Source organism: Gopherus flavomarginatus, chromosome 2 (genome assembly GCF_025201925.1).
Source record: "Gopherus flavomarginatus isolate rGopFla2 chromosome 2, rGopFla2.mat.asm, whole genome shotgun sequence".
NCBI classification, from domain to species: Eukaryota; Metazoa; Chordata; order Testudines; family Testudinidae; genus Gopherus; species Gopherus flavomarginatus.
The window spans coordinates 198,078,547-198,102,184 of NC_066618.1; the positions used below are offsets into that span (position 1 = coordinate 198,078,547).

Here is a 23,638-nt window from a genome sequence, read left to right on the forward strand (position 1 = left end):
TTAGAAACAGTAACCAATCAGTTGTTTTAATTGTCATATTTGAATTCAGCACATCAAAATACATAATAAATATCACATTTTATCTCTAAAGCAGATGACGTCTCAAAAATTATAGACCAGTGTAGGCCAGTATTCCCTTTCTCCACCTAAATCAAACAAACTCAACTTGTTCTTAAAGTTGGATAATACATTTTTTTCTTAATAAAATTCTCAATAATTCCTGAGATGCACATGCAACTGTATATTTTAATTCTGATGCTGGTGAGTCTGTTCTTTACTGATCTGTGCCCTCACTGGTAATAACTCTTTATGGGATTTACTTTGTCTCTTGAATGTTTTTTCCAGTGTGATCTGGTTCAAAATTTACTCCAGTTTTTTTCCACCTAAAAGAACAAATTGGAAAACTAACTCTGTTGAAAGAACAGCTGTCTTACTAAGCCATGCTACAATTCAGGACAGAGAATCAGGATATTGGAAGAATGAATATATCATGAAACAAACAGCAACTGGCAAAACTAGAATAATGCAGCTTCTGAAACCTATAAACCCTTCCACTGGCCTTCCACTTAAAACCAAAGAAGCTATCAAGTAAGTATTGTCTTGTCATAAAGTGTGTTTACTCCCAAGCTACATTCAGAATGTTGGTGTAGTGGTTTTATATGGTATCTGTGTATGGCGAAATAGAGTTGTGAATTCAGATCATGATGAGGAGATGCTCTCACAATCTGATTAATGTGATTTAGTCACAAAATAAAAGTAAGGAAAATAAAAGTGAAATAAGAAATATTTCTAAGTTTTTTGCTTGCAGGAAAGAAGATACTTTAAGAGAAATTACCTTGGTTATTTCCATTGAAAGTAATAGGAAGGATACATGCCCTTCTCCAAGGAATCCCCAGGGACATTGCTGCCTGAATTTCTAAAGTTCCATACATTCTTCTTGTCACTTCTGACAGGTTGTTTTAATAACTTTTTAATTGTTTTTACTTCCTCAATAACAGAACATATCGTTTGAGATGGGTGATTGTACTGAAGGACAGAAACGGAAAGGAACATGTAATGGAGCAAGTGGACATCTCTTATAATGACACATCTATTACTATATTTTGGTATGGTACAAACTGGCCATGTTTAGACACCTTATCAACTCTGGAATTATGTGGCGTGACACCATTGCTTCTTGACCAATGTAAAGTTCCCACCAAGAATGGGTGAGTTTAAATTAAAGTATTTTTATACAATTAAATATTGTTGGAATTGTCTGTGTGGAAATTGCCTGACCTAAAACTGACCTAACCAGTGAAATTATTTTTAGTCCTTCCACAGCTTATCCTAGGAAATTTATTTCTTGTTTTTCACTGGCACCAGGGAGTTCCAGGGAGAATAGAGAATTTAACAAAATGATATATTTATTTATTTATTATCACATTATTTTATGAACTGAGCAGGTATGATATAGTGATTGACCATGTACAATACAGAAAAATAAAGACACTTCTTGCCTTGGAAAACTTACAGTCTAAGCATAGATATAAATAAGACAGAATGGTAAATCCAGACCCATGGAAAACTTGTAATTAAAAATCCAGTGAGAACAATTCTTTACCTCTATTTAATCATATATATAAATCTAAGACATTTGTTACACAAGTAAGGAAATGTTGTTAAAATATATTTTAATCTGAATGTTTTTTGTTTAAAACAAATGTGTGTGTTTAGAAGACCTAATATGAATAAAAGGGAGGTTTTAATAAAATCTTAAAAAAAATCCATGAAAGGATTTCTTTGGTGTAAGTGGAAGGACTTCAGAGTATTAGTAATTTAAATGTTTATGTGTGACATTGTGAAACTGCACACAACAGTATGGTAGTGCATAAGACCCAGAGCACAAACGTTTTGATCTAGTGTCATTGTCCAGGAAGAGTGAGTGATGTATGTGGAGAAGAGAAAACATTATATATATATATTTAAATTCTTTGATGTTATTGGTAATATGCCCATTGACTTTCTTAGTGCCCACAACCTCATATACTTTTTAAAATTGGTGATCTAACTCTTTTTGATCTGTTAACTGAAATAGTTTACAAAGTAGACGTTCTTATGTCTGGAAAGAAGACTTTTTGAGCCTGCCTTACACAATCTGGTTTATTAGGGAAGGCGGTGTGTTTGTAGTCCTAGGAACTTACACTTTTAGTTTATTAGCTGTAGCCATCGAGAGGTGTTTGACTATGATTAAAAGAAGACCTTATGCATATAAAAAGTACAGTGTTTTCCTTCTTATTGGAAAATGTTGGCTTATTTTGGTTTCCCTGGGTAATTTCCCAATCTTTGTCTGGAACTATATTAACAAAGTATTCTAGTTAACAAATCACAACGAATTAGACTTCTGATTTTTAAGAAAAAGTACATGTGATTGTGAAATTCATTATTTTTTTCATAGGGCAATCAATACCATCAAGTTGCCTAGGATTATGAAACTACATATAATCAAAAATGCAACATTTGTTAAGGCTACATAGTCAGTTGTCTTTTCTCTTAAAATAAGTTTTCCTATATAACTCTAATGTAGCTCTATCAGAAAGTCAACCTTTTCATTTCCTTGAGAGGGGAAAATTAAGCACTTCCATATTTAATTTACAGGTCTGTTCAAATGGCTCATCCTTTTTTGTACAATGGTTGTGGAATACATTCTTAGCCAGTAGTTTAGGGACAACGCTTTAAAAGTCCATAGGCCTCCATCCCTTTCTAAGGAGAGACTTCTGTCTGTGTCATAGTAAGATGGGAGGTTGGGGTCAAAAGGGAAGTAGGTTGCACCCTTACTTTTGTATTGTACTTGTTAGGTTACAGTTTGTCAACAACAAAAGGCATGTAGACAACCTGTTCCTCTGACAAGGGTCCCCTTATGTTTGTGTGTGAGTGTAAGAAATCTAGGCAGCAGGGCATCTGGGCCATCCTAATATAGCCTCAGAACACCTCTTAAACCATGCTTTGTTCTGCTTCAGCTGTACTTTTCAATTTTTCCCCTGGCCCTCTGCTTTAGGGCTTTAGTCAACATAGCACCTCTGTTTTCAGTACAAAAACAACAAGGAGTCCAGCGGCACCTTAAAGACTAACAGATTTATTTGGGCATAAGCTTTTCAGTACTTTTCTCATTATTTAATGCTGCAAAGCATCTAGGGTTACAGCTTTTACAAAGGTAAAATGTAAAGTGTTATAGAACTCCAGAAAAAACAATTCTTTAGGGCCTCTTGAATGTAATGATAAACAAAAAAAAAATTGTGATTGTTACTTTGCAGTTACTTCTAAATATCTCCAAGCATGCAATCCCTCAGTGTTTTTGCTAATCTTATTTGATTTATTATTTCTGATAGTCCATTATCTGAAGGAAATAGTGCCTCATAAAGTTTCTGTATGACAAATGCTTGCCCATGCTCAAAGCATGACAGTTAACAAAGAATGGCCCATGACAAGACTGTTTCACTAAAAAAGATTTCAGTCAGTTATCCCTGTTGCCCTAAAATCCAGGGCATTTCTGTTATTCCCATCTCCTGTTTTGCATGTTAACCTTTTACATTTATTTTTGAAAACTTAAAAACGGTATATTTAGCAAAAGACAATTACAGTTGTCAATTTAAAAAGACATCAGGAAAAGAAGAGTTGGGAAGTGGGGTGGGGTAGGAGCTGTTTCTTCAGATAAACTGTGTCAAAGGCCACAGACTTATCATCTAGCTTCATGCAGTCACAAAGCTATTCCTTTTGTCTTTTTTTATTTTTTATTGTAAAAACCATCTGTTACCAGATTTGCTCATTACTTTGGGTACAGTCATTTATTAGGGTTACTCTTTGGGGCAGGGAGGGGGTTCTGTAATTCTGTCAATGTACTGCTTGTGTCACTTGTGTTTTCATATGGAGCGCTACTCCTCCGTTCTGCAAGTCCCTCCCAATGGAGCTGTCCTGCAGGACCTAGTTTCCCCAGGGCTGGGTTCCTCCAGCCCCGGAATCAGATGCGCGCGCATGCGCACACACACACACACACTCACTCACTCACACTCTCTCTCTAACAGAGCAAGTCTGAGTGGACTGGGTCAATCAGCACTCTCAAACTGCCACCCTTATATGCCCTTGGGCTCAATAGGCTGGGCCAAGCAGCACTTCCATGCCACAGGTACTGCACCGGAACAGAGTAAGCCTGAGCAGGCTAGGTCGAACAGCACTTCCAGGCTGCCACCCTCGTATGTCACAGGTTCAGCACATCCCTATTCCCACTTTCACGTCACAATTTTTCTGGTAGTAACCCACTTGATGAGCAAACTCCACGCTATTTTTGGACTCTACAGGGATCTTTAGCTTTAGTAAGAGGAGCGTTGCTGTTGTGGAAGTAAAGGAAGAACACTCTCCAGTACTGCAGAATAAATGGGGGAAGCCAAACCACAAAAGAGTAAAGTTCAGAGAGAAAGAGGGAGGGAAGCAACCAACTTAACCATAAAAGTTATTTATTGAATAATAGTGATAACTACACAAGGAGAGCCAAAAAAGTATAACAGTTACATTGTTAAAGGTTACAAAAGTCATATATAGAAAACTACACCTGATCAAATAAGTCAGGGTTAGAAAGTTATACCTGAGGTAGAAAAGAAAACAGAGAGAGAGAGAGTGAGCTGGGATCTCACCACTCCATGAAGCTTAAACTGGTCATGGTTCCCAGGTGATGGTGGTAGCTCAGGGTCCTCAGTGCTGGAGACAGGCCAAAGCCCCCAGCACAATCAGTCAGGAGAGGATGAAATCCTAGTGGAACTGATGCAGAGTTTGGATCCATTCATCGGAACACTTACTTGAGCGTGGGTAGTTTTTTTTGGTTTTGGTAAGGAAACAATAATGGTGCAAGGGAGAACACTAGATTTGTTTATGGGTAAACTGATAACTCAAGGGTTTTCTTTAGGCTAGACAATAAGAGCTGATCACTCTTGGATATGAGTGGTATTCCTTCCAGGGAGCTCACAGTGCAATTAGGCAGCTTCAGTATTTGGATATCAATCAAGGATTCATTACTAGAATTGGTCTGATAACTACTGAGCTGGGTGTGTGCAGGCATAGGTTCATTAACATCTGGAGCAGAGATCCCCCGGAATACAGGGCTCCCCTGCTGTTCTGGTCCCAGAATTCAGTGCGGTTCTTGCCTTGGGAATCTCTGTTCTCCATTCTGTAAGCTAATGGAGATTCTGCCCTGTCCCGTCTCTGATGCAGATGAGGCTAGGGGAGTTGCCTTAATCCTGTCGCCCTTGTCAGGAGGGAACTAGGTGTGTCTCCCACCGCCCTTCACTGCTCTCTGCAAGTCTTTTCTCTGATAGGTTTTGGTTCAAGCAGAGGCTGGGGAGGGGGTGTCCTTCATGAATCAGACAGGCTGGATACTGCGCCCTAGTTCCCCAAGAACACAGAGTGACTGGTATCACATCATTGGTGGGTTTCATACTGTACCCTAAATTGTAAAGCTTTCTTTATAGTTTCTGAGTAGAGAAATGTTTGTTTGATTGGATTTTTTACATTCTGATCAATTCATTTAGGTAAAACTCTAAAAAGCAAACTAAACAGCTCCTTTCAACATTTAGGAAGCTATGACATGTCTTTACATTTTATTTTTTAATTGTAAACCCCTTCTTTACAAGAGAGTTTTGTATAATATTGGTATTCCACGGGAACATATTTCTTCACAATTTACATTCCTGTAAACTACTTTTTGCTTCTTACTATGCAAGTCATTTAGAGAAAAAAAAGACTTAAGATCTTTATTTCAGCTATGTCACAGAGATAATAATTATTTAGTTATGGAAATTAACTTAGCATTTTCCTGCTCTTCATGTTTCTTTAGTGTATAAAAAACATGCTTACGTTATTTAGGAGACAAATCTGAGGAACTGTCCCAGATTGAGGTGTCTGTAGAGGAGGTTTTGGAACAAACTGATAAATGAAACAGTAATAAGTTACCAGGACCAGATGGTATTCACCGAAGAGTTCTGAAGGAACTCAGATGTGAAATTGTAGAACTATTAACTTATCGCTTAAATCAGCCTCTGAACCCAATGACTGGAGGATGACTAATGTAATGTAATGCCGATTTTAAAAAAACGCTCCAGAGGCAATCGTGGCAATTGCAGGACAATAAGCCTAACTTTAGTACTAAGCAAATTGTTTGTTTGAAACTGTAGTAAAGAACAGAATTACCAGACACAGATGAATATGATATGCTGGGAAAGAATCAATGTGACCTTTGTAAAAAGAAATCATGCCTCATGAATCTATTAGAATTCTTTGAGGGGGTCAACAAGGGTGATCTCGTGGATATAAGGTACTTGGATTTTCAGAAAGCCTTTTGACAAGTTCCCTTACCAGAGGCTTTTAAGCAAAGTAAGCAGTAAGGGGATAATAAGGATGGTCCCCTCTTGGATCAGCAACTGGTTAAAAGATAGGAAACAAAAGGTATGAATAAATGGTCAGTTTTCATAGTGGAGAGAGATAAATAGTGGGGTATCCCAAAGATCTGTGCTGGGACTTGTGCTGTTCAACATATTTATAAATGATCTGGAAAAAGGGGAAAACATCGAGGTTGCCAACTTTGCAGACAATACAAAATTACTCAAGATAGTTAAGTCCAAAGCAGACTGCGAAGAATTACAAAAGGATCTCACAAAACTGGGCAACAAAATGGCAGATGAAATTCAATGTTGATAAATGCAAAGTAATTTACATTAGAAAACAATCTCAACTATACATACAAAATGATGGGGTCTAAATTAGCTCTTAGCATTCAAGAAAGAGATCCTGGAGTCATGCATAGTTTTCTGAAAACATCTGTTCAATGTGCAGCTGCAGTCAAAAAAGCTAACAATATTAGGAATCATTAGGAAAGGGAGAGAAAATAAGGCAGAAAATACCATGCTTACTAACCCTGACTTATGCCACTTTATAAATCTATGGTACACCCACACTCTGAATACTGCATTGCAATTCTGGTCGCCCCCATGTCAAGAAAGATATATTAGAATTGGAAAAAAGTACAGAGAAAGGCAACGAAGATGATTAGCGGTATGGAACAGCTACTATGTGAGGAGACGCTAAAAAGACTTCAGCGTTCAGCTTAGAAAAGAGACATGAGGGATATGATAAGGGTCTATAAAATCATGAATGTTGTGGAGAAAGTGAATAAGGAAGTGTTGTTTACCCCTTTCTGCTGTTTTGAACCTTTCTCTTTCTTTTTTTCCTTTCTTGCCATTTTAAAACGTTCTGTATTTTCCTTTTGTGCAGTCTTAAGTTTCTCTTTTTTCCTTTTTCTCACTTTGCAATAATCCACTTTCTTTTGTAAATTATTGAAAAAGGGCCTAATCTCTATTTACTAAACTTCATTTAAAATGTGTAAAAACCTATTTTCTTCTGAAAATCTAACGTTAACGTGTGAAAAAACACACGGAAGCAGTCCTAATGCATCCATAAAAGAAAAACTAAAACATTTTTTTTTCAAAATGCCTGCCATATCAAAAAGTATACACTTTCAAAAATGAGGCCAGAGGGTGGGACATAAAGCAAGTAGGGGCATGGAAACCTGTCAAAATTATATGATAATGAATACTGAAAAGGTCTTCACTTTGCTATGTGCGGGTTTCTTTGTTTTTTGTTTTTTAAACCATGCACGAAGGGTTTCTTGCACTGGAGGTTTCTGTGTGTTGGCTCTTGTAGGCTGCAATGATAGCAAATTCCAGAGGTGCAAGCTCTCAGGTCTTGGAATTGGTTGGCCATTTTGATTTTGATGTTTCCCCATCTCTGCTTAACTTTTGTGATGTGCTAACATATGAGAGAGAGAGAGAGAGAGACACTCTCAAATAACTAAGTTCTAGGCCTTTTGATGATGATGATCCATACACCTTGAACAAGTCCCAGAAGCAAACTGGGAACCATTGCAGAGATTAAAAGGAGGTCTTTTATGTTCACAGCAGCCTGAGATGGGAAGTCTATTTTTTTCTTCCCTAGCTTTCTGGAGTTTCAGAGTGGACATCATAGGAAGCCGTAAGTGGACCATGGCAGTAGGCAAACTGGAAGTTGTAGAGGTGTCAGTAACTTTTGTAAGGTTCACCTTTCTTCACCTACTGCTGTATTGCTAGGTGAAGAAAGGTAATACTGCTACTATCAGGAAATCCAGGAAAAGTTTTGGATCTACTTAGGATCCTAAAGTAGTGAACTATTTTAGCAGAAGTTAGTTCTCCTCAATCGATAATACAGACTCTTTGTTCCTTACTGCCTGTTCCTCCTAAATGTCTCTCTTGCCTTATTTGGATGAGTTGCTGCTTGTTCATTTTCATCAGATCCCTGTTCTTGGTCACACACTGGGAGAGTTACTGAGCCTGCAGAATCTGAATTTCAGTAAAAGGACGTTTAGTCTTATATCCTAAAAATTACACTGTTGAAGTTCTAGGAATGAAGAACTGAGTATTACAAGCATATTGCTGTGATTGGGACGTGTTTGCAGCTGCAATCTCCTGCTGATGGCATCCTGCTTTTTTTTAAACAAACAAACACACACAAACAAACAAGCATGGGAAGAGTGACATTATGGATCTTTATAAGGGTCTGTCTGGAGAATGAGCAGTTGCCGGACAATATCTTGTGAAACTTCTCTGATGTGAAGGATTGAATACACGAAAGAGCCACTGCGTACATTCCTGCAAACAGCCAACAAGGCAGCAGTCAGTGGTATTAAATATATATTACCATTGTGATTCTACACCAATTTTTGATCCCAGATTGGTAGGGTACAAAAAACCTGAAGAATATAACCGTATTCACTAGTAAATGATCTTTCTGTTCAGATTTCACTTGTTCCAAGAAAGCTTTACCTTCCTAAGTTGCCTGCTTCATGTTGATGAATATTTCATGATTCCCTTTGCTATGGTAGCATTTTCTTTATAATAAACCATTTTGTTAATAATAAGAACCCTCTGGGATGTAAGAAATTTAGTCAGCATATCAGTTCCTCTTGTTGAACTGTACAGTGGGTATGTTATATCAGCCTGCGATAGATTTTGGTAGACACCCTTATTGGAGATTCTCTTCCCACTTGGCTTTGCAAACCTGCTGGTAAGCTGCTAGCTAGACTTTTTACTGCATTTCATATTGCACAGTTTCAGAACAATTTGTTTTAGTGCCCAGGGAGAAAATGAAAAGTGGCTGAACTTTCATATTACTAATGGCGCACTCGTGTCTTTCTTTACTCTGCTATGTCTCTTCAAAGACCTCGGCGACGTTCCTTAATTGCTGAATTCAACCTTACTAACCTCACTAAAGTGACAACAATGATTGGCTCTGACATGCTTGTGCAACTTTTCCGTTTGAACCCAGGACTCCTGATGGGTCTCTGGAAGGTAAGATTACATTCAGCTACAGTATGTTGTTCATTATGGTAGCCTGGAAGGCACAGTTTCATAGACTCTAGGACTGGAAGGGACCTCGAGAGGTCATCGAGTCCAGTCCCCTGCCCTCATGGCAGGACCAAATACTGTCTAGACCATCCCTAATAGACATTTATCTAACCTACTCTTAAATATCTCCAGAGATGGAGATTCCACAACTTCCCTAGGCAATCTATTCCAGTGTTTAACTACCCTGACAGTTAGGAACTTTTTCCTAATGTCCAACCTAAATCTCCCTTGCTGCAGTTTAAGCCCATTGCTTCTTGTTCTATCATTGGAGGCTAAGGTGAACAAGTTTTCTCCCTCCTCCTGATGACACCCTTTTAGATACCTGAAAACTGCTATCATGTCCCCTCTCAGTCTTCTCTTTTCTAAACTAAACAAACCCAATTCCTTCAGCCTTCCTTCATAGGTCATGTTCTCAAGACCTTTAATCATTCTTGTTGCTCTTCTCTGGACCCTCTCCAATTTCTCCACATCTTTCTTGAAATGTGGTGCCCAGAACTGGACACAATACTCCAGTTGAGGCCTAACCAGCGCAGAGTAAAGCGGAAGAATGACTTCTCGTGTCTTGTTTACAACACACCTGTTAATGCATCCCAGAATCACGTTTGCTTTTTTTGCAACAGTATCACACTGTTGACTCATATTAAGCTTGTGGTCCACTATGACCCCTAGATCTCTTTCTGCCATACTCCTTCCTAGACAGTCTCCTCCCATTCTGTATGTGTGAAACTGATTGCTCCTTCCTAAGTGGAGGACTTTGCATTTATCTTTATTGAACTTCATCCTGTTTACCTCAGACCATTTCTCCAATTTGTTCAGATCATTTTGAATTTTGACCCTGTCCTCCAAAGCAGTTGCAATCCCTCCCAGTTTGGTATCGTCCGCAAACTTAATAAGCGTACTTTCTATGCCAACATCTAAATCGTTGATGAAGATATTGAACAGAGCCGGTCCCAAAACAGACCCCTGCGGAACCCCACTTCTTATACCTTTCCAGCAGGATTGGGAGCCATTAATAACTACTCTCTGATTACGGTTATCCAGCCAGTTATGCACCCACCTTATAGTAGCCCCATCTAAATTGTACTTTCCTAGTTTATCTATAAGAATATCATGCGAGACCGTATCAAATGCCTTACTAAAGTCTAGGTATATCACATCCACTGCTTCTCCCTTGTCCACAAAGCTCGTTATCCTATCAAAGAATGCTATCAGATTAGTTTGACACGATTCGTTCTTTACAAATCCATGCTGGCTATTCCCTATCACCTTACCACCTTCCAAGTGTTTGCAGATGATTTCTTTAATTACTTGCTCCATTATTTTCCCTGGCACAGAAGTTAAACTAACTGGTCTGTAGTTTCCTGGGTTGTTTTTATTTCCCTTTTTATAGATGGGCACTATATTTGCCCTTTTCCAATCTTCTGGAATCTCCCCCGTCTCCCATGATTTCCCAAAGATAATAGCTAGAGGCTCAGATACCTCCTCTATTAACTCCTTGAGTATTCTAGGATGCATTTCATCAGGCCCTGGTGACTTGCAGGCATCTAACTTTTCTAAGTGATTTTTTACTTGCTCTTTTTTTATTTTATCTTTTAAACCTACCCTCTTCCCGTAAGCATTCACTATATTGGACATTCCTTCAGACTTCTCAGTGAAGACTGAAACAAAGAAGTCATTAAGCATCTCTGCCATTTCCAAGTCTCCCGTTACTGTTTTCCCCTCCTCACTGAGCAGTGGGCCTGCCCTGTCCTTGGTCTTCCTCTTGCTTCTAATGTATTGATTAAAAATATTCTTGTTTCCCTTTATTCCCATAGCTAGTTTGAGTTCATTTTGTGCCTTTGCCTTTCTAATCTTGCCTCTGCATTCCTGTGTTATTTGCCTATATTCATCCTTTGTAATCTGACCTAGTTTCCATTTTTTATATGACGCCTTTTTATTTTGTAGGTCACGCAAGATCTCGTGGTTAAGCCAAGGTGGTCTTTTGCCACATTTTCTATCTTTCCTACCCATCGGAATAGCTTGCTTTTGGGCCCTTAATAGCGTCCCTTTGAAAAACTGCCAACTCTCCTCAGCTGTTTTTCCCCTCAGTCTTGATTCCTATGGGACCTTACCTATCAGCTCTCTGAGCTTACCAAAATCCGCCTTCCTGAAATCCATTGTCTCTATTTTGCTGTATTCCCTTCTACCCTTCCTTAGAATTGCAAACTCTATGATTTCATGATCACTTTCACCCAAGCTTCCTTCTACTTTCAAATTCTCAATGAGTTCCTCCCTATTTGTTAAAATCAAGTCTAGAACAGCTTCCCCCCTAGTAGCTTTTTCAACTTTCTGAAATAAAAAGTTGTCTGCAATGCAGTCCAGGAACTTATTGGATAGTCTGTGCCCCGCGGTGTTATTTTCCCAACATATATCTGGATAGTTGAAGTCCCCCATCACCACCAAATCTTGGGCTTCAGATGATTTTGTTAGTTGTTGGAAAAAAGCCTCATCCACCTCTTCCACCTGATTAGGTGGCCTGTAGTAGACTCCCAGCATGACATCACCCGTGTTTTTTACCCCTTTTAGCCTAACCCAGAGACTCTCAACACTTCCATCTCCTATATCCATCTCCACCTCAGTCCAAGTGTGTACATTTTTAATATATAAGGCAACACCTCCTCCCTTTTTCCCCTGTCTATCCTTCCTGAGCAAACTATACCCATCCACACCAACATTCCAGTCATGTGTATTATCCCACCAAGTTTCAGTAATGCCAACAATGTCATAGTTGTATTTATTTATTAGCACTTCCAGTTCTTCTTGCTTATTACCCATACTTCTTGCATTTGTATATAGGCATCTAAGATACTGGTTTAATCTTGCCTCCCAGCTTTGCCCTGACCCTCCTTTCTCTTTGCCATTATAGCCCATGCTCCCTTCTGTTTCCGACTCATCTCCCAGGTCTTGTTCCCCACTTATCTGTGGGGTTTGCTGACCTGTCCCCGTCGAACCTAGTTTAAAGCCCTCCTTACTAGGTTAGTCAGTCTGTGCACAAATAAGGCCTTTCCCCTCCTCGAAAGGTGAAGGCCATCTCTGCCTAGCAGTCCTTCCTCGAATAGCATCCCGTGGTCCACGAAGCCAAAGCCCTCCTGGCGACACCATCTTCGCAGCCAGGCATTCACCTCCACGATGCATCTATCTCTGCCCGGGCCCCTACCTTCGACAGGAAGAATCGAAGAGAATACCACCTGCGCTCCAAACTCCTTAACCCGTACTCCCAGAGCCCTGTAGTCACTCTTGATCTGCTCAGTGTCACACCTCACAGTATCATTTGTGCCCACATGGATGAGTAGCATGGGGTAGTAGTCAGAAGGCTGGATAATCCTCAACAATGCCTCTGTAACATCTTGGATATGAGCCCCTGGCAGGCAGCATACCTCCCGGGATGAACGGTCAGGGCGACAGATGGGTGTCTCCGTCCCCCTCAGCAGAGAGTCTCCAACCACCACTACCCTAAGTTTCATATTATCAGTGGTGGCAGCAGACCTCCCAGCCTTAGGGGTACGAGGCTTCCCCTCCTTAACTGTTGGGGGTGATTCCTTCTCTCCTGTATCAAGAAGAGCATAACGGTTATCCATTACCACAGCAGGAGGGTTCGCAGCAGGGGTGGAGCACTGCCTGCTGCCAGAAATAACCAGCTGCCAGTGTCCACCCTGAGCCATCTCCTCCTCCACTGGCATGTCAGTAGTCCTGTGAACTGGGACAGCTATGTCAGCTGTCTCCACATGGATACTGTCCAGGAATTTCTCATGGATATGGATGTTCCTCAGCCTAGCCACCTCCTTCTGTAGCTTTCCCACTTGCTGCCTGAGAGATTCCTCCATCTTTCTTTCTTTTTTTTCTTTTGTAAAGTTCACACATATATATGCAGATAAAGAAGATGCGTGCAAATGACTTCCATAGCCTAATAGGAATCCACAGTCAAGGCCCCCTGTACTGTTTATGCTTTAAAAATATATGGATTTCTGATTATTTCAATGTGACATTCAGATGTGCATTGTACAGTTTATTTTCCTCTTCCAGTTTTTGATATGCCAGGGATTTTTTTAATTGACATAATGTCACATTTCAAGGGCAAGCTGCACCTGTGATCTCTCCCCCAGACTTTCTGTTTGCACTCTTTCCAAGAGACAGGCCCTGATCTGCACTTCTCCCAGAGTGCTACTCTCTGGTTCCCCCCACTTGAGAGTGGATCACCAGGCTACAACACCACCTAGTCTCACTGTACCATCACAGTTACAGGGCATGAGGTGCCTTAGACCTCTTTACGGTCCTTTAAGAGTGCTCTCCTTGGGTGATGTGCGTCACTAATTTCATCCTTCTCTGGGTGGAATCCTGTGGTTCTACCACTATTAGACTGATACTGAGTAGCACCTTACTCTTCAGCTAGTCCCACTCATCATGGCCTTAGCTGTTTATTAAGTATCTAAATTTACCTAGTTAAGTTTGTTTGGGTACTTAGCACTTCAGAAAAAGGTTTGGGGTTTTTTCCCCTGTTTTTGTTCACCTTTTTAAGAGTGCTAATTATAAGGTAGAAAAATAAGTTTAATGAATTGTTTCTGATACTGCAGAAAATCTTCCTATCTGGGTAGCTGTCCAGTGGTGCCTTATGTATTCATATGCTGAGATAATGTGTATGGTAGCATTTTATGTGAATAGTGGCCCATATATAACTACTATTAAATTTGTACTAATACTTTGTGGTAATCTCGCAGCCACAAAAGAAGAAGCATTTATCTGTGAGCTTTAATGCACAATACTTCCAGGTGAGAAATGTATTCACTGTAATTAACTTTTCAGAAAGGAAATGGAATTGCTTTTGTTATGGCGAGTCTTCATCATCATCAACTTATTGAGAGAAGCACTTTGGGCTCTGCCACTAAGTAAGTACTGGTTTCTCTTTGCCTGTGGATGTTAGGGATGATCTTTTAAATAAAACATTGAGTTTGAAAATTAAAATTGATTGGTGATAAAGTTCAGTAACAATTGTAATTCCCTCTAACCAAGAATAAGAACTCTGTTGTGCACTAGAGTTGCAACAACTGGTTTACAAAATGATATGGAAGAGGCCTATGTTTTTCAAGCTAAAATGTACTGCGGTTAAAGAGACGCTAAACTTAATTACACATGTGTCTGAAACCTTTTACTGTAACTGAAGGAGATTAGAAATTTTTCTGTATTTTTTTTCTTTCAGTTTATTTTAGTCACTTTCTCCTGATGTGTGACAGACACACAGGGAAGAGGGATGTTTTAAAAAATAGGAAAATGTCATTGTAAATCCAAAAAAGTGACAGAGTGACTTAATTTAGAATCTAAATCTAACTTTTAAATCTTATTGAAAAAGTTATTAGATTTCTAGTAGACAATGTCCTTTAAATAGGTATATTTAACATTGTATATTAATGCAATATATTAATGTGTGAGCTTTTCCTCACACATGTTAAAATAGCCAAAATAATGATTACTATGTCAACTAACTTCCATGAGCAGCTCTTTTTTTCTTCTTCGTCATACCTTTTCCTCCTAGGCTGAAGGAACATTTTATCTGGCATAGATATGCTTTCTTTCTCTCCTCCTCTCCCAATCCCCTTCATTGGGATTCTCTTCACACACAGAATATCTAATAACTTTCACTCCACGGGGACAGTCATTTATATGGGTAAAAATTTCCAATATGTTTAAGTGACTTAGTTTGGTAAGTGTAAGTGACTTAAGAGTCTGTCTCATTGACTTTCATTGCGACTTATGTCACTTTGGTGCTTCTGAAAATGTTACCCCACATCAGTGATTCAATACTCTGCTCCTTCCACTAGTTTTCAGGCACAGGGACACTATTTCCATGCCTGCTCAACCTGGTTCTCAACCTGTTGCACGTGGGCCACATGCGACCCAGTTAGAACACAGCTGTGGCCCAGGTCAGCTGTGTGTTAAAGACCATGGATGTGCCCTGGGTTCCAGGTTCCTAGCTGCCTGAGTAGAAAGGTGGCTGCCCCGCCACCTACTGCCAGGGGGTCAGGCTCCCTTGTGGCCCCAGGGTGTTGTGAGCTCTGGGGTCCAGGGCAGCCGGCTGGCCCCGCCACTTCTAGGGTCCAGGGCAGCTGGCCCACCCTGCAGGGTCTGTGGCCTGGGGCAGTTGCCTGGTCCTGTGAGCTCTGAGGGCTGGGGCAACCACGTGGCAGGGGACCGGGGCGGGCAGTTGGAGCAGCCGCATGGCTGGGGGTTGGGGGACGTGGCAGCTGACCCACCCCGAGTGGCGGGGGTCCTGGTGTTGGGGCAGCTGGCTGGTCCTGAGGTCCGGGGGCGGCAGCCCACACATATATTCCCACAATGTGTAATATGTTGAGAACCACTGTGTTAGAAAAAAGCAGGTGGCCAGATGGGTGTTCGATTCAGAGTAATGCATACAAGTCCATCTATTAAAGTTTTACATGTACACACTTTAGGTGTGTTTTAGTGGTAAATTTAGTTAGCTGCCTTTGACTAGTCTTTACAGCACATTAATAAACCTTGTAATGAATATGGTAAACTATTATGAAACTTCGAGATTCAGAAATTTAAGTAGGAAAGCAGAACACCTTGACTGCTAATTGCATTTGCCCTTTTCCAAATCTTTTTAAAATACCTCCTCTGCTGAAACTACTCAGCATTTTTTGCCATGCTAAATTGTTTTTTCCCCACCTGATTTGTCTTGATTTTATTTAAGACAATATATCCTGCCCCCTCATAAACCTATACTGGATGATGTTGACCCAGAATATGGACTGCATGGCTACCAACTACATATTGATATGCACAGCGGAGGACATACTTACATGTGTGGTACATTTCGCAATCTGTTCTGCAGAAAAGGTAGAGTTAATGGATTTTAGATTTTCCTTTAAAAATGGTTCCTGGGTTCATTTTCCCCCATTTGTATTCAACTCCTTTCTGTTCAAGGGGGAATATAGAATTGACTTTTAGGATAAACTAGTTTTTTCTTTCTTTAATTTTTGTTGTGGAATTATTTTGTTGGCTACTGCTGGCAAATTGACAGTCTAGATATTGTAATGTCTGTTGTTTCTTTAAAAAAAATGCAGGTTGCTAGATTGAAAATAAAACTGTTCTCTACCTTTTAAGGCTGAAATTGGGATAAAGCCTCTTGGTAACAAACAAAGCATTTCCAAAAACAGAATTAATTTTATAATGTATTAAACAAATGTAATAACCAGGACTTGATTTCAGTGTGGTTTTATTTTTAATTTACTGCTCTTCTGCAATTACTTAAGTTTGCTTTGACTAGATGTGATTTTTAACAAAGCTTTATTGTTCAGATACAGTGCAACTTAATAAGCATACTGTGATTCAGACAAAGTATAATTGTTTGGTCTACTTCTCTAGACTGACATATGTTATTGTTACGGCAATCAATACAAAGTTGTGAGAAATTGGGTAAGCATTTGTAAATAATTTACAATAATATTTATTTACTTTTATTTATTTCCTTGGGCTTAACAGTAAAGCATGCCTATGCAGAAGCACTGAGGGTCCTAATAATAATTAAACTTACAATAATAACCACCAAGCAGCATTAAATAATAATATACAAATAAATCCTGCCACCTGGCAGCATTAAATAATTAAACTCAGATAACAATTTCCCCAGACAACAAATAAAATTAGAAAATCCTGTTTTCTCCCCCATCCTTCTCACCTCCCCCCACCCCGAGTCCCTCAAATTACATGATGAAAAATATGCATTCCTTTTTATGTTGGATGTAGGAGGTAAGGAAACTTTTTAAATTTTAAAAATCAGAGAGAGAGAGAACAAAATCTGTATCCTATGATCAGTTTTTTAAAAAATGAGGTAAGCAATTATTACTGCTTCATATTATTTTTCCAATAAATGGCTAATGTTGATGCTTTGTTACCAAATTTGCCTGTTACTTTGGGGTACGCTCATTTATTCGGGTTATTCTTCTGGTGGCTGGCGTTCTGTAATTCTATCAATGTACTGCTTGTGTCACTTGTGTTCTCATACGGAGCTCTACTTCTCCCTTCTCCAAGTCCCCTCACAGTGGAGGTATCCTGCAGGACCTAGGTTCCCCAGAGCTGGGTTCTTCCAGCTCCAGAATCAGACAGACAGACAAACACACGTTAACAGAGCGCATCTGAGAGGACCAGGTTAATCAGCATTCCCAAGCTGACCCTGCATATGTTCCTGGACTCAGTAGCCTGGGTCGAGCAGCACTTCCAAGCTGTTACCCTCATATGCCTCAGGTTCAGCATGTACCTGTCCCCACGTTCACATTACAATTGTTCTGGTAGTAACTCACTTGATGCAAACCGCACAGGATTTTTGGGAGCTGCAGGGATCTTTAGCTTAGGTACGAGGCGTACTGCTGCAGAGTGAACGGGGAAGCCAAAAAACACCATGGACGGGTGAGTGGGGGGGAGGAAAAGAGAGAGAGAGAGAAGCAACCAGCTTAACCATGAAAATTATTTATTGCAGGTAATAATCATACGAGGGGAGCCAAACAAACAAAACAGTGATAATATTAAATCTAACTTAAATTTGATTATAAAAATCAGGTTTAGAAAACTATAACTGATCACAAAAGTCAGAATCAGAAGACTATACCGAGAGAAAGAGAGATGGGTTCTCACCACTCTGTGAAGCTTGAATCAATTGGGGTTCCCAGGGTGGTGGTGGTAGCTGAGGAAGCAGAGGGTAGAGACAGGCAGAGCCCCCAGTACAATCGTTCAGGAGAAGATCAAGTCCCAGTGGAACTGATGCAGATTTTGGATCCAGGCATCAGAGCACTTACTTGAGCATGGGTAGGGGTTTTTGTAGGGAAAGAACAATGGTTCAAGGGAGAACATAGATTTATTTTTGGGTAAACTGATGGCTCAAGGGAGTATACCAAAGAGCTAAACATTAGGAGCTGCCCATTCTTGGCTAGGGGCGGTGTTCCTCTGAAAGAGCTCTGACATAAACAGATGGTTAAGGGTTAATGTCTCTTTTACCTGTAAAGGGTTAAGAAGCTTAGTAAACCTGGCTGACACCTGACCAGAGGAACGATAGGGGGACAAGATACTTTCAAATCTTGGTGGAGGGAAGCCTTTTGTTTGTGCTCTTTCTGTTGTTGTTCTTCGCTCTCGGGACTGAGAGGGACGGGACATCAATCCAGGCTCTCCAAATCTTTCTGAATCAGTCTCTCATGTTTCAGACTTGTAAGTAATTAGCCAGGCAAGGCTTGTTAGTCTTATGTTTGTTTTCTCAACTTGTAAATGTTTCTTTTGCTGGAAGGATTTTACCTCTGTTTGCTGTAACTTTGAATCTAAGGCTGGGGGGGGGCCCTCTGATCTATAGGAATCTGATTACCCTGTAAAGCATTTTCCATCCTGATTTTACAGAGATAATTTTTACCTTTTCTTTCTTTAATTAAAAGCTTTCTTTTTAAGTACCTGATTGATTTTTCCTTGTTTTAAGATCCAAGGGGACTGGATCTGGACTCACCAGGGATTGGTGGGGGGAAAGGAGGGAGATGGTAAATTTCTCCTTGTTTTAAGATCCAAGGGGTGTGTTCACCAGGGAATTGGTGAAGTCCCTCAAGGCAACCCAGGGAGGGGACGAAGTTTTGGGGGAATAGAGAGTGCCCCAGACACTGGAATTCTGGGTGGTGGCAGTGTATACCAGATCTAAGCTAGTAATTAGGCTTAGAAGTATCCATGTCCCCACATTTGTACCCATAAGTTCAGAGTGGGGAAAGAAACCTTGACAAGCTCACAATGCAATTAGGCAGCTTCAGTATTTTGGAAACCAGTAAAGAATTTATTACTAGAATTGGTTTGATAACTACTGAGCTGGGTGTGTGAAGGTGTGGGTTCATTAACATCTGGATCAGAGATCACCCAGAATGCAGGGCTCCCCTGCTGTTGCCTTGTAATCTCTGTTCTCCATTTTGTATGCTAATAGGGATGCCTCTCTGTCCCATCCTTAATGCAGATGAGGCTAGGGGAGTTCCCTTAATCCCTTGCCCGGAGGGGTTTAGTGTCTTCCACTGCCTTTGGTAAGTCTTTCTTCTGATTGGCTTTAGTTCAAACAGAGGCTGCGGGGGTGGGGGAAGGTCTTTTGTGAGTCAGATAGGCTCGGTAATGCGCCCTGATTCTCCAAGAACACAGCTGATAGGTAACAGCTTCTGTTCACTGTAGTAGATGCACTTTTTTTTTTTTTTGGTGAAGACAGTAGAGTGCACTATTGGCTTCCGACTTAAAGTTTGTGCAGCTCTTAGAGCAGAGTTGGTCAAAAGTTATGAAATCTTAATTCAGCACGTGTATTTGGTAACCCCCAAGAATGCCATTTGAACTGAGAACAGCAACAAACAAAAGCTTTATTTTGATGGACAATAATCTCTATTCAGGCAGCTGGCTGTGTACTATAACTTGATGGATTGTTTTATTGGAGGATAAAATAATCTACATTTTTGTTTCCATGGATATCTAGCTTTCTTTGAATTCTGGATAGTGTTTACTTGTGGATTTCATATGTTCCTTTAACATACTCTCCTGTGCCATATGTTTTTTGCTTATTTGGCCGAGGACTCTTTAGCACTGCTCTCTGTTGATTCAGGTTGATACGTGTTTGGTTTTATGTTTGTTTTTCTAACGCAAGAATCCTAACAGGGTGGTTCCATATGTTCTAGACTCTTTTCAGGTATATATTTTTAAATTAACCAAGTTTGTTGTAAATAATTTTTACACTAGCTATTTGAAACACACTTGAGGATTGGTTTGCAAATTAAGCTGACTCTGGCAGCAATAGCTAATCTTGCAAAGATGAAATAAAGCATTAAAAAGAGCAGCTCTGTGCTAAAATCACATCTAGTTGTGTTTTGCAGCAGCAAGTAATCAAATGATGGTTTATTTTACAACAAAGGCTACTCTGGCTTGGTTGACTCATTAATGCATCTTTTATGTATATAGCAAAACAGTCCCTTTGAATAACCCATCTGTAGCTGAAAAGCCCCAGCCCAGTCTCTTGCTTCCCCAGTCATTGCACTAGCAGAGGTCACATTCAGAGTTTCAACTTCAGATATGCTGAGCCATGCACCTGGAACCGAACCCCCTTTCTCCTAAAGAGGTACTTGTATGGGTAACATCAACCATATCCATCCCTTTGATTGGCAGTTCAGCTCTATTGCCCCTCCTCCTTCTGCTCCCTATCAGTGCTCTTTGCTTCACTCCCTTTCAACCCCTCAACTGCCTTGCCCAGATGTTGTGCAGATGTCCTTCAGTCAGCTGCTGTGGCTGCTGCATCTCCTGTTTTCCTTATCTGAAAGGCAAAAAAACCTTACACTTGTCTACATAGTACTTCTGCTTGTCCTGAGCTTCTGGGCAGTAGGAATTTTTCCAGTCTGCCCATATATTGAGGCTTGAAAAACCCACTCATTCTTCACCTAGAGCAAATGGAAATATTGCTTGGACAAGTGTGGGTGGGGTTGAGTAGCCATTATCTCCTTCTGTTGGGAGGAGGAGGGAGGTACTGGACAAAGCAGCAGAAGTACCATTGATTCTTTTGAGGAGTAGAGGTGAGGTGGGCAACAAAGTGAGGAGGGAGCTGCTGTATTCCTCATCAAAGGGGAATGAGGAGCAGATCATGAATTCTGTGAACTACAGGAGGGATGAGGATGCAATAAGGGGGGTGGCCCAAGGGTTTTCTGCACACTTGGGAGGAGATGGGGAAGTAGCCCTGAAAAGGGTAGGGAGGAGGTTGTGTAATTGTTTAAATTTGGAATCCATTTTGAGGGGAGAGACAGAATTTTGATGTATTGGGAATGGGAATGTGTCTCAATTTGGAGGTGTGCCTTTTGTGGACAATGACAGCAGCATCAGTACAGGGATTTTCTAGCTTGGCTATACACATCTAAAATGCTAACAGTTCTATAAATCTGTTTGTGTGTCTTGGGGTCTCCATAATGAAGGAAGAAGTCTACAAAGTAGGTTTGGATGATTAATGAATTGATTTATTCATGAATGATGAGTTCATTTTTTAAAAGCATAAATTCTCAGTGGCTTCTATTTGCATCAAATGATTCAGCTGGTGTTAGTGAAAAGGTCAGAGAAATGTTCAGAGCTCTACAAAGTCCTGTAAATTAAAAAGAGAGCTGCCGAGTCCTTGGAATTTAAGTGCAGTGTCTGTAGCCAGAACTTCCTCCAGGAGGCGAGGGTAAAAGTTTGTTATGTAAAAAGACATGCAGTAACCGAATACCATGACAAGGTATTTGGTTTAATTTTTTCTTCAATTGTTGGCTGAACCTCACTGTTCCAAGTGATGAGTGAAGTATTCCTTATGCAGTATTCTAGTGCAGAGATGCATTTATAGCCTCCAGGATAATGTAAAGCTTAATTTTTCTCATGTGTGCATGCACACTTAAGGAGTGTTTAAAGCATGAGATCTCCTTTTATCAGCTCTATCTTAGAGAGTACAGAAGTAGTTCTAAGAGGAAATGTATTACATGCAGAATAGCTTCCCCAAGTGGTCCATCAAGGATGTGGGGATTCCTTTTATTAATATCTGTAATAACTGTGGTGTCCTGAACGTTCGTTCTTTATTGATGGCATGGTTCCATCAGTTGCTTTATTTTATTTCCATTAAAATGTGATTGATCCTGAGTGGGTTATGAGAGTAGAAATAGTCATTCCATTATAGAGTCTGACTTGTGAATAAGTGAATATCATTCCTTTGAGGAAAATGCTTATTAACCAATTTTGTCTTTTAAAATTCCATTTGCAAAAGCTTAGCTCCAAATGGAAGCTCTTAATGTTCTCTCTGTGCTAACAGTAGGTATTTATCCTGATCTAAACTCTGTTGTATTGGATTTATATTACCTAGGTTTGGAATTTGACCTCTTCAAATATCCATTAGCCTTTCAGATCTAGAGAAACGAAGTAAAATAAGTTACCTTCACCCTGGCTTAATGTATGATGTTTTTAAAAAGCAGCAAAATTGTTAACCATAAATGAAAACTTTTTCATAGTATGACACATCATAGAAATGTAAGGGCAGGCTGCAAAAGGGAGAGCAGATACTCCCAGAACTGGTGGGTAACACTGAAGTTAAACTCCCCAACCAGTGCAGAGGCTTCTTATCCTCCACACTGGTTATCAAGAAGCAAAAAAAAAGAAATCACATATCCCCCCTTATTGCATTCCAGTTCTCTGGCTCCCAATCAGCACTTAGGTCCAATATAGTGAGAAGTTGTTTAAAAAACTCTGCTGATATATACCAAATGTTCTTCTGACCCCAAAGGGTCAGCCACATCACCAGGTCAGTATAGGTTTGGGCCTTACCCAAAATACCACACTGCCAGCCAATCCTTTAGTGTCTAACACTAAAGGTTTATTATAAAGAAAAAAGAACAAGAAGAGAGATGTTAAATGGTAAAACATCACATACATACAAAGACTTCAGGTTCCTAGGAGTATTGGTGAGTTTGCTGGCTTGAAAGTCACTCTGGAATACATCCACAGCTTGGATGAGTCATTCAGTCCTTTGTTCAGAGATCCAGTTTGTAGCTGTCATAACTCTCCTACTCAGATCTGAACCTTAGAGTTCAGAACATGAGAAGCTAGCATGAAACCTCCAAACTTAATTACCAGCTTGGATCTGATATCGCTGCCACCAGCCAGAATTCCAGTGTCTGGCTCACTCTGGTCTCCCCAAAACCTTCCCTGGGGAACCCCCAAAACTCCGATGCCCTGAGTCTTACCACAAAGGGAAATAACCCACTTCCCTTCTCCCTCTTCCCCTCCAGGTGTTCCCTCCCTGGGTTCCTGGAGAGATATACAGATTCAAGCTCTGTGAATCTAAACAAAGGGATTCCACCCTCTTTACCTCCTCCCAGATTTCCCCGCCCTGGGTACTCTAGGAGATTCCCTGCTTCAAGTCCTTGAAACACAAGTACCGAGAGATCTAATCTCTCTCCCCCCTCACCCAGAGGGTATGCAAAGTCAGGCTTAGTAAATGTAACACAAAGAGATTTTCCCCCTCCCTTCGTTTCTTAGCCTTAACCAGTGAAAAACACTCAAACAGGTCTTAAAAAGAAAGAAAAAGGACATAAAATGGTCTCTGTATCAAGGTGACAATATACAGGGTCAAT

At 40.2% G+C, this 23,638-nt stretch overlaps 1 protein-coding gene across 2 annotated transcripts in view; it reads left to right on the forward strand.

Moving 5' to 3' along the window:
• Positions 1-23,638, forward strand: part of FBXO15 (F-box protein 15) — a 60,705-nt gene that overhangs the window by 25,690 nt on the left and 11,377 nt on the right. For both annotated transcript variants that reach the window (XM_050941836.1, XM_050941837.1), the window contains 5 exons: positions 346-588; positions 999-1,208; positions 9,275-9,404; positions 14,301-14,383; positions 16,204-16,349. In XM_050941836.1, coding sequence (XP_050797793.1) covers positions 346-588; positions 999-1,208; positions 9,275-9,404; positions 14,301-14,383; positions 16,204-16,349 — 812 coding nt within the window. The remainder of the gene's footprint in view (positions 1-345; positions 589-998; positions 1,209-9,274; positions 9,405-14,300; positions 14,384-16,203; positions 16,350-23,638) is intronic.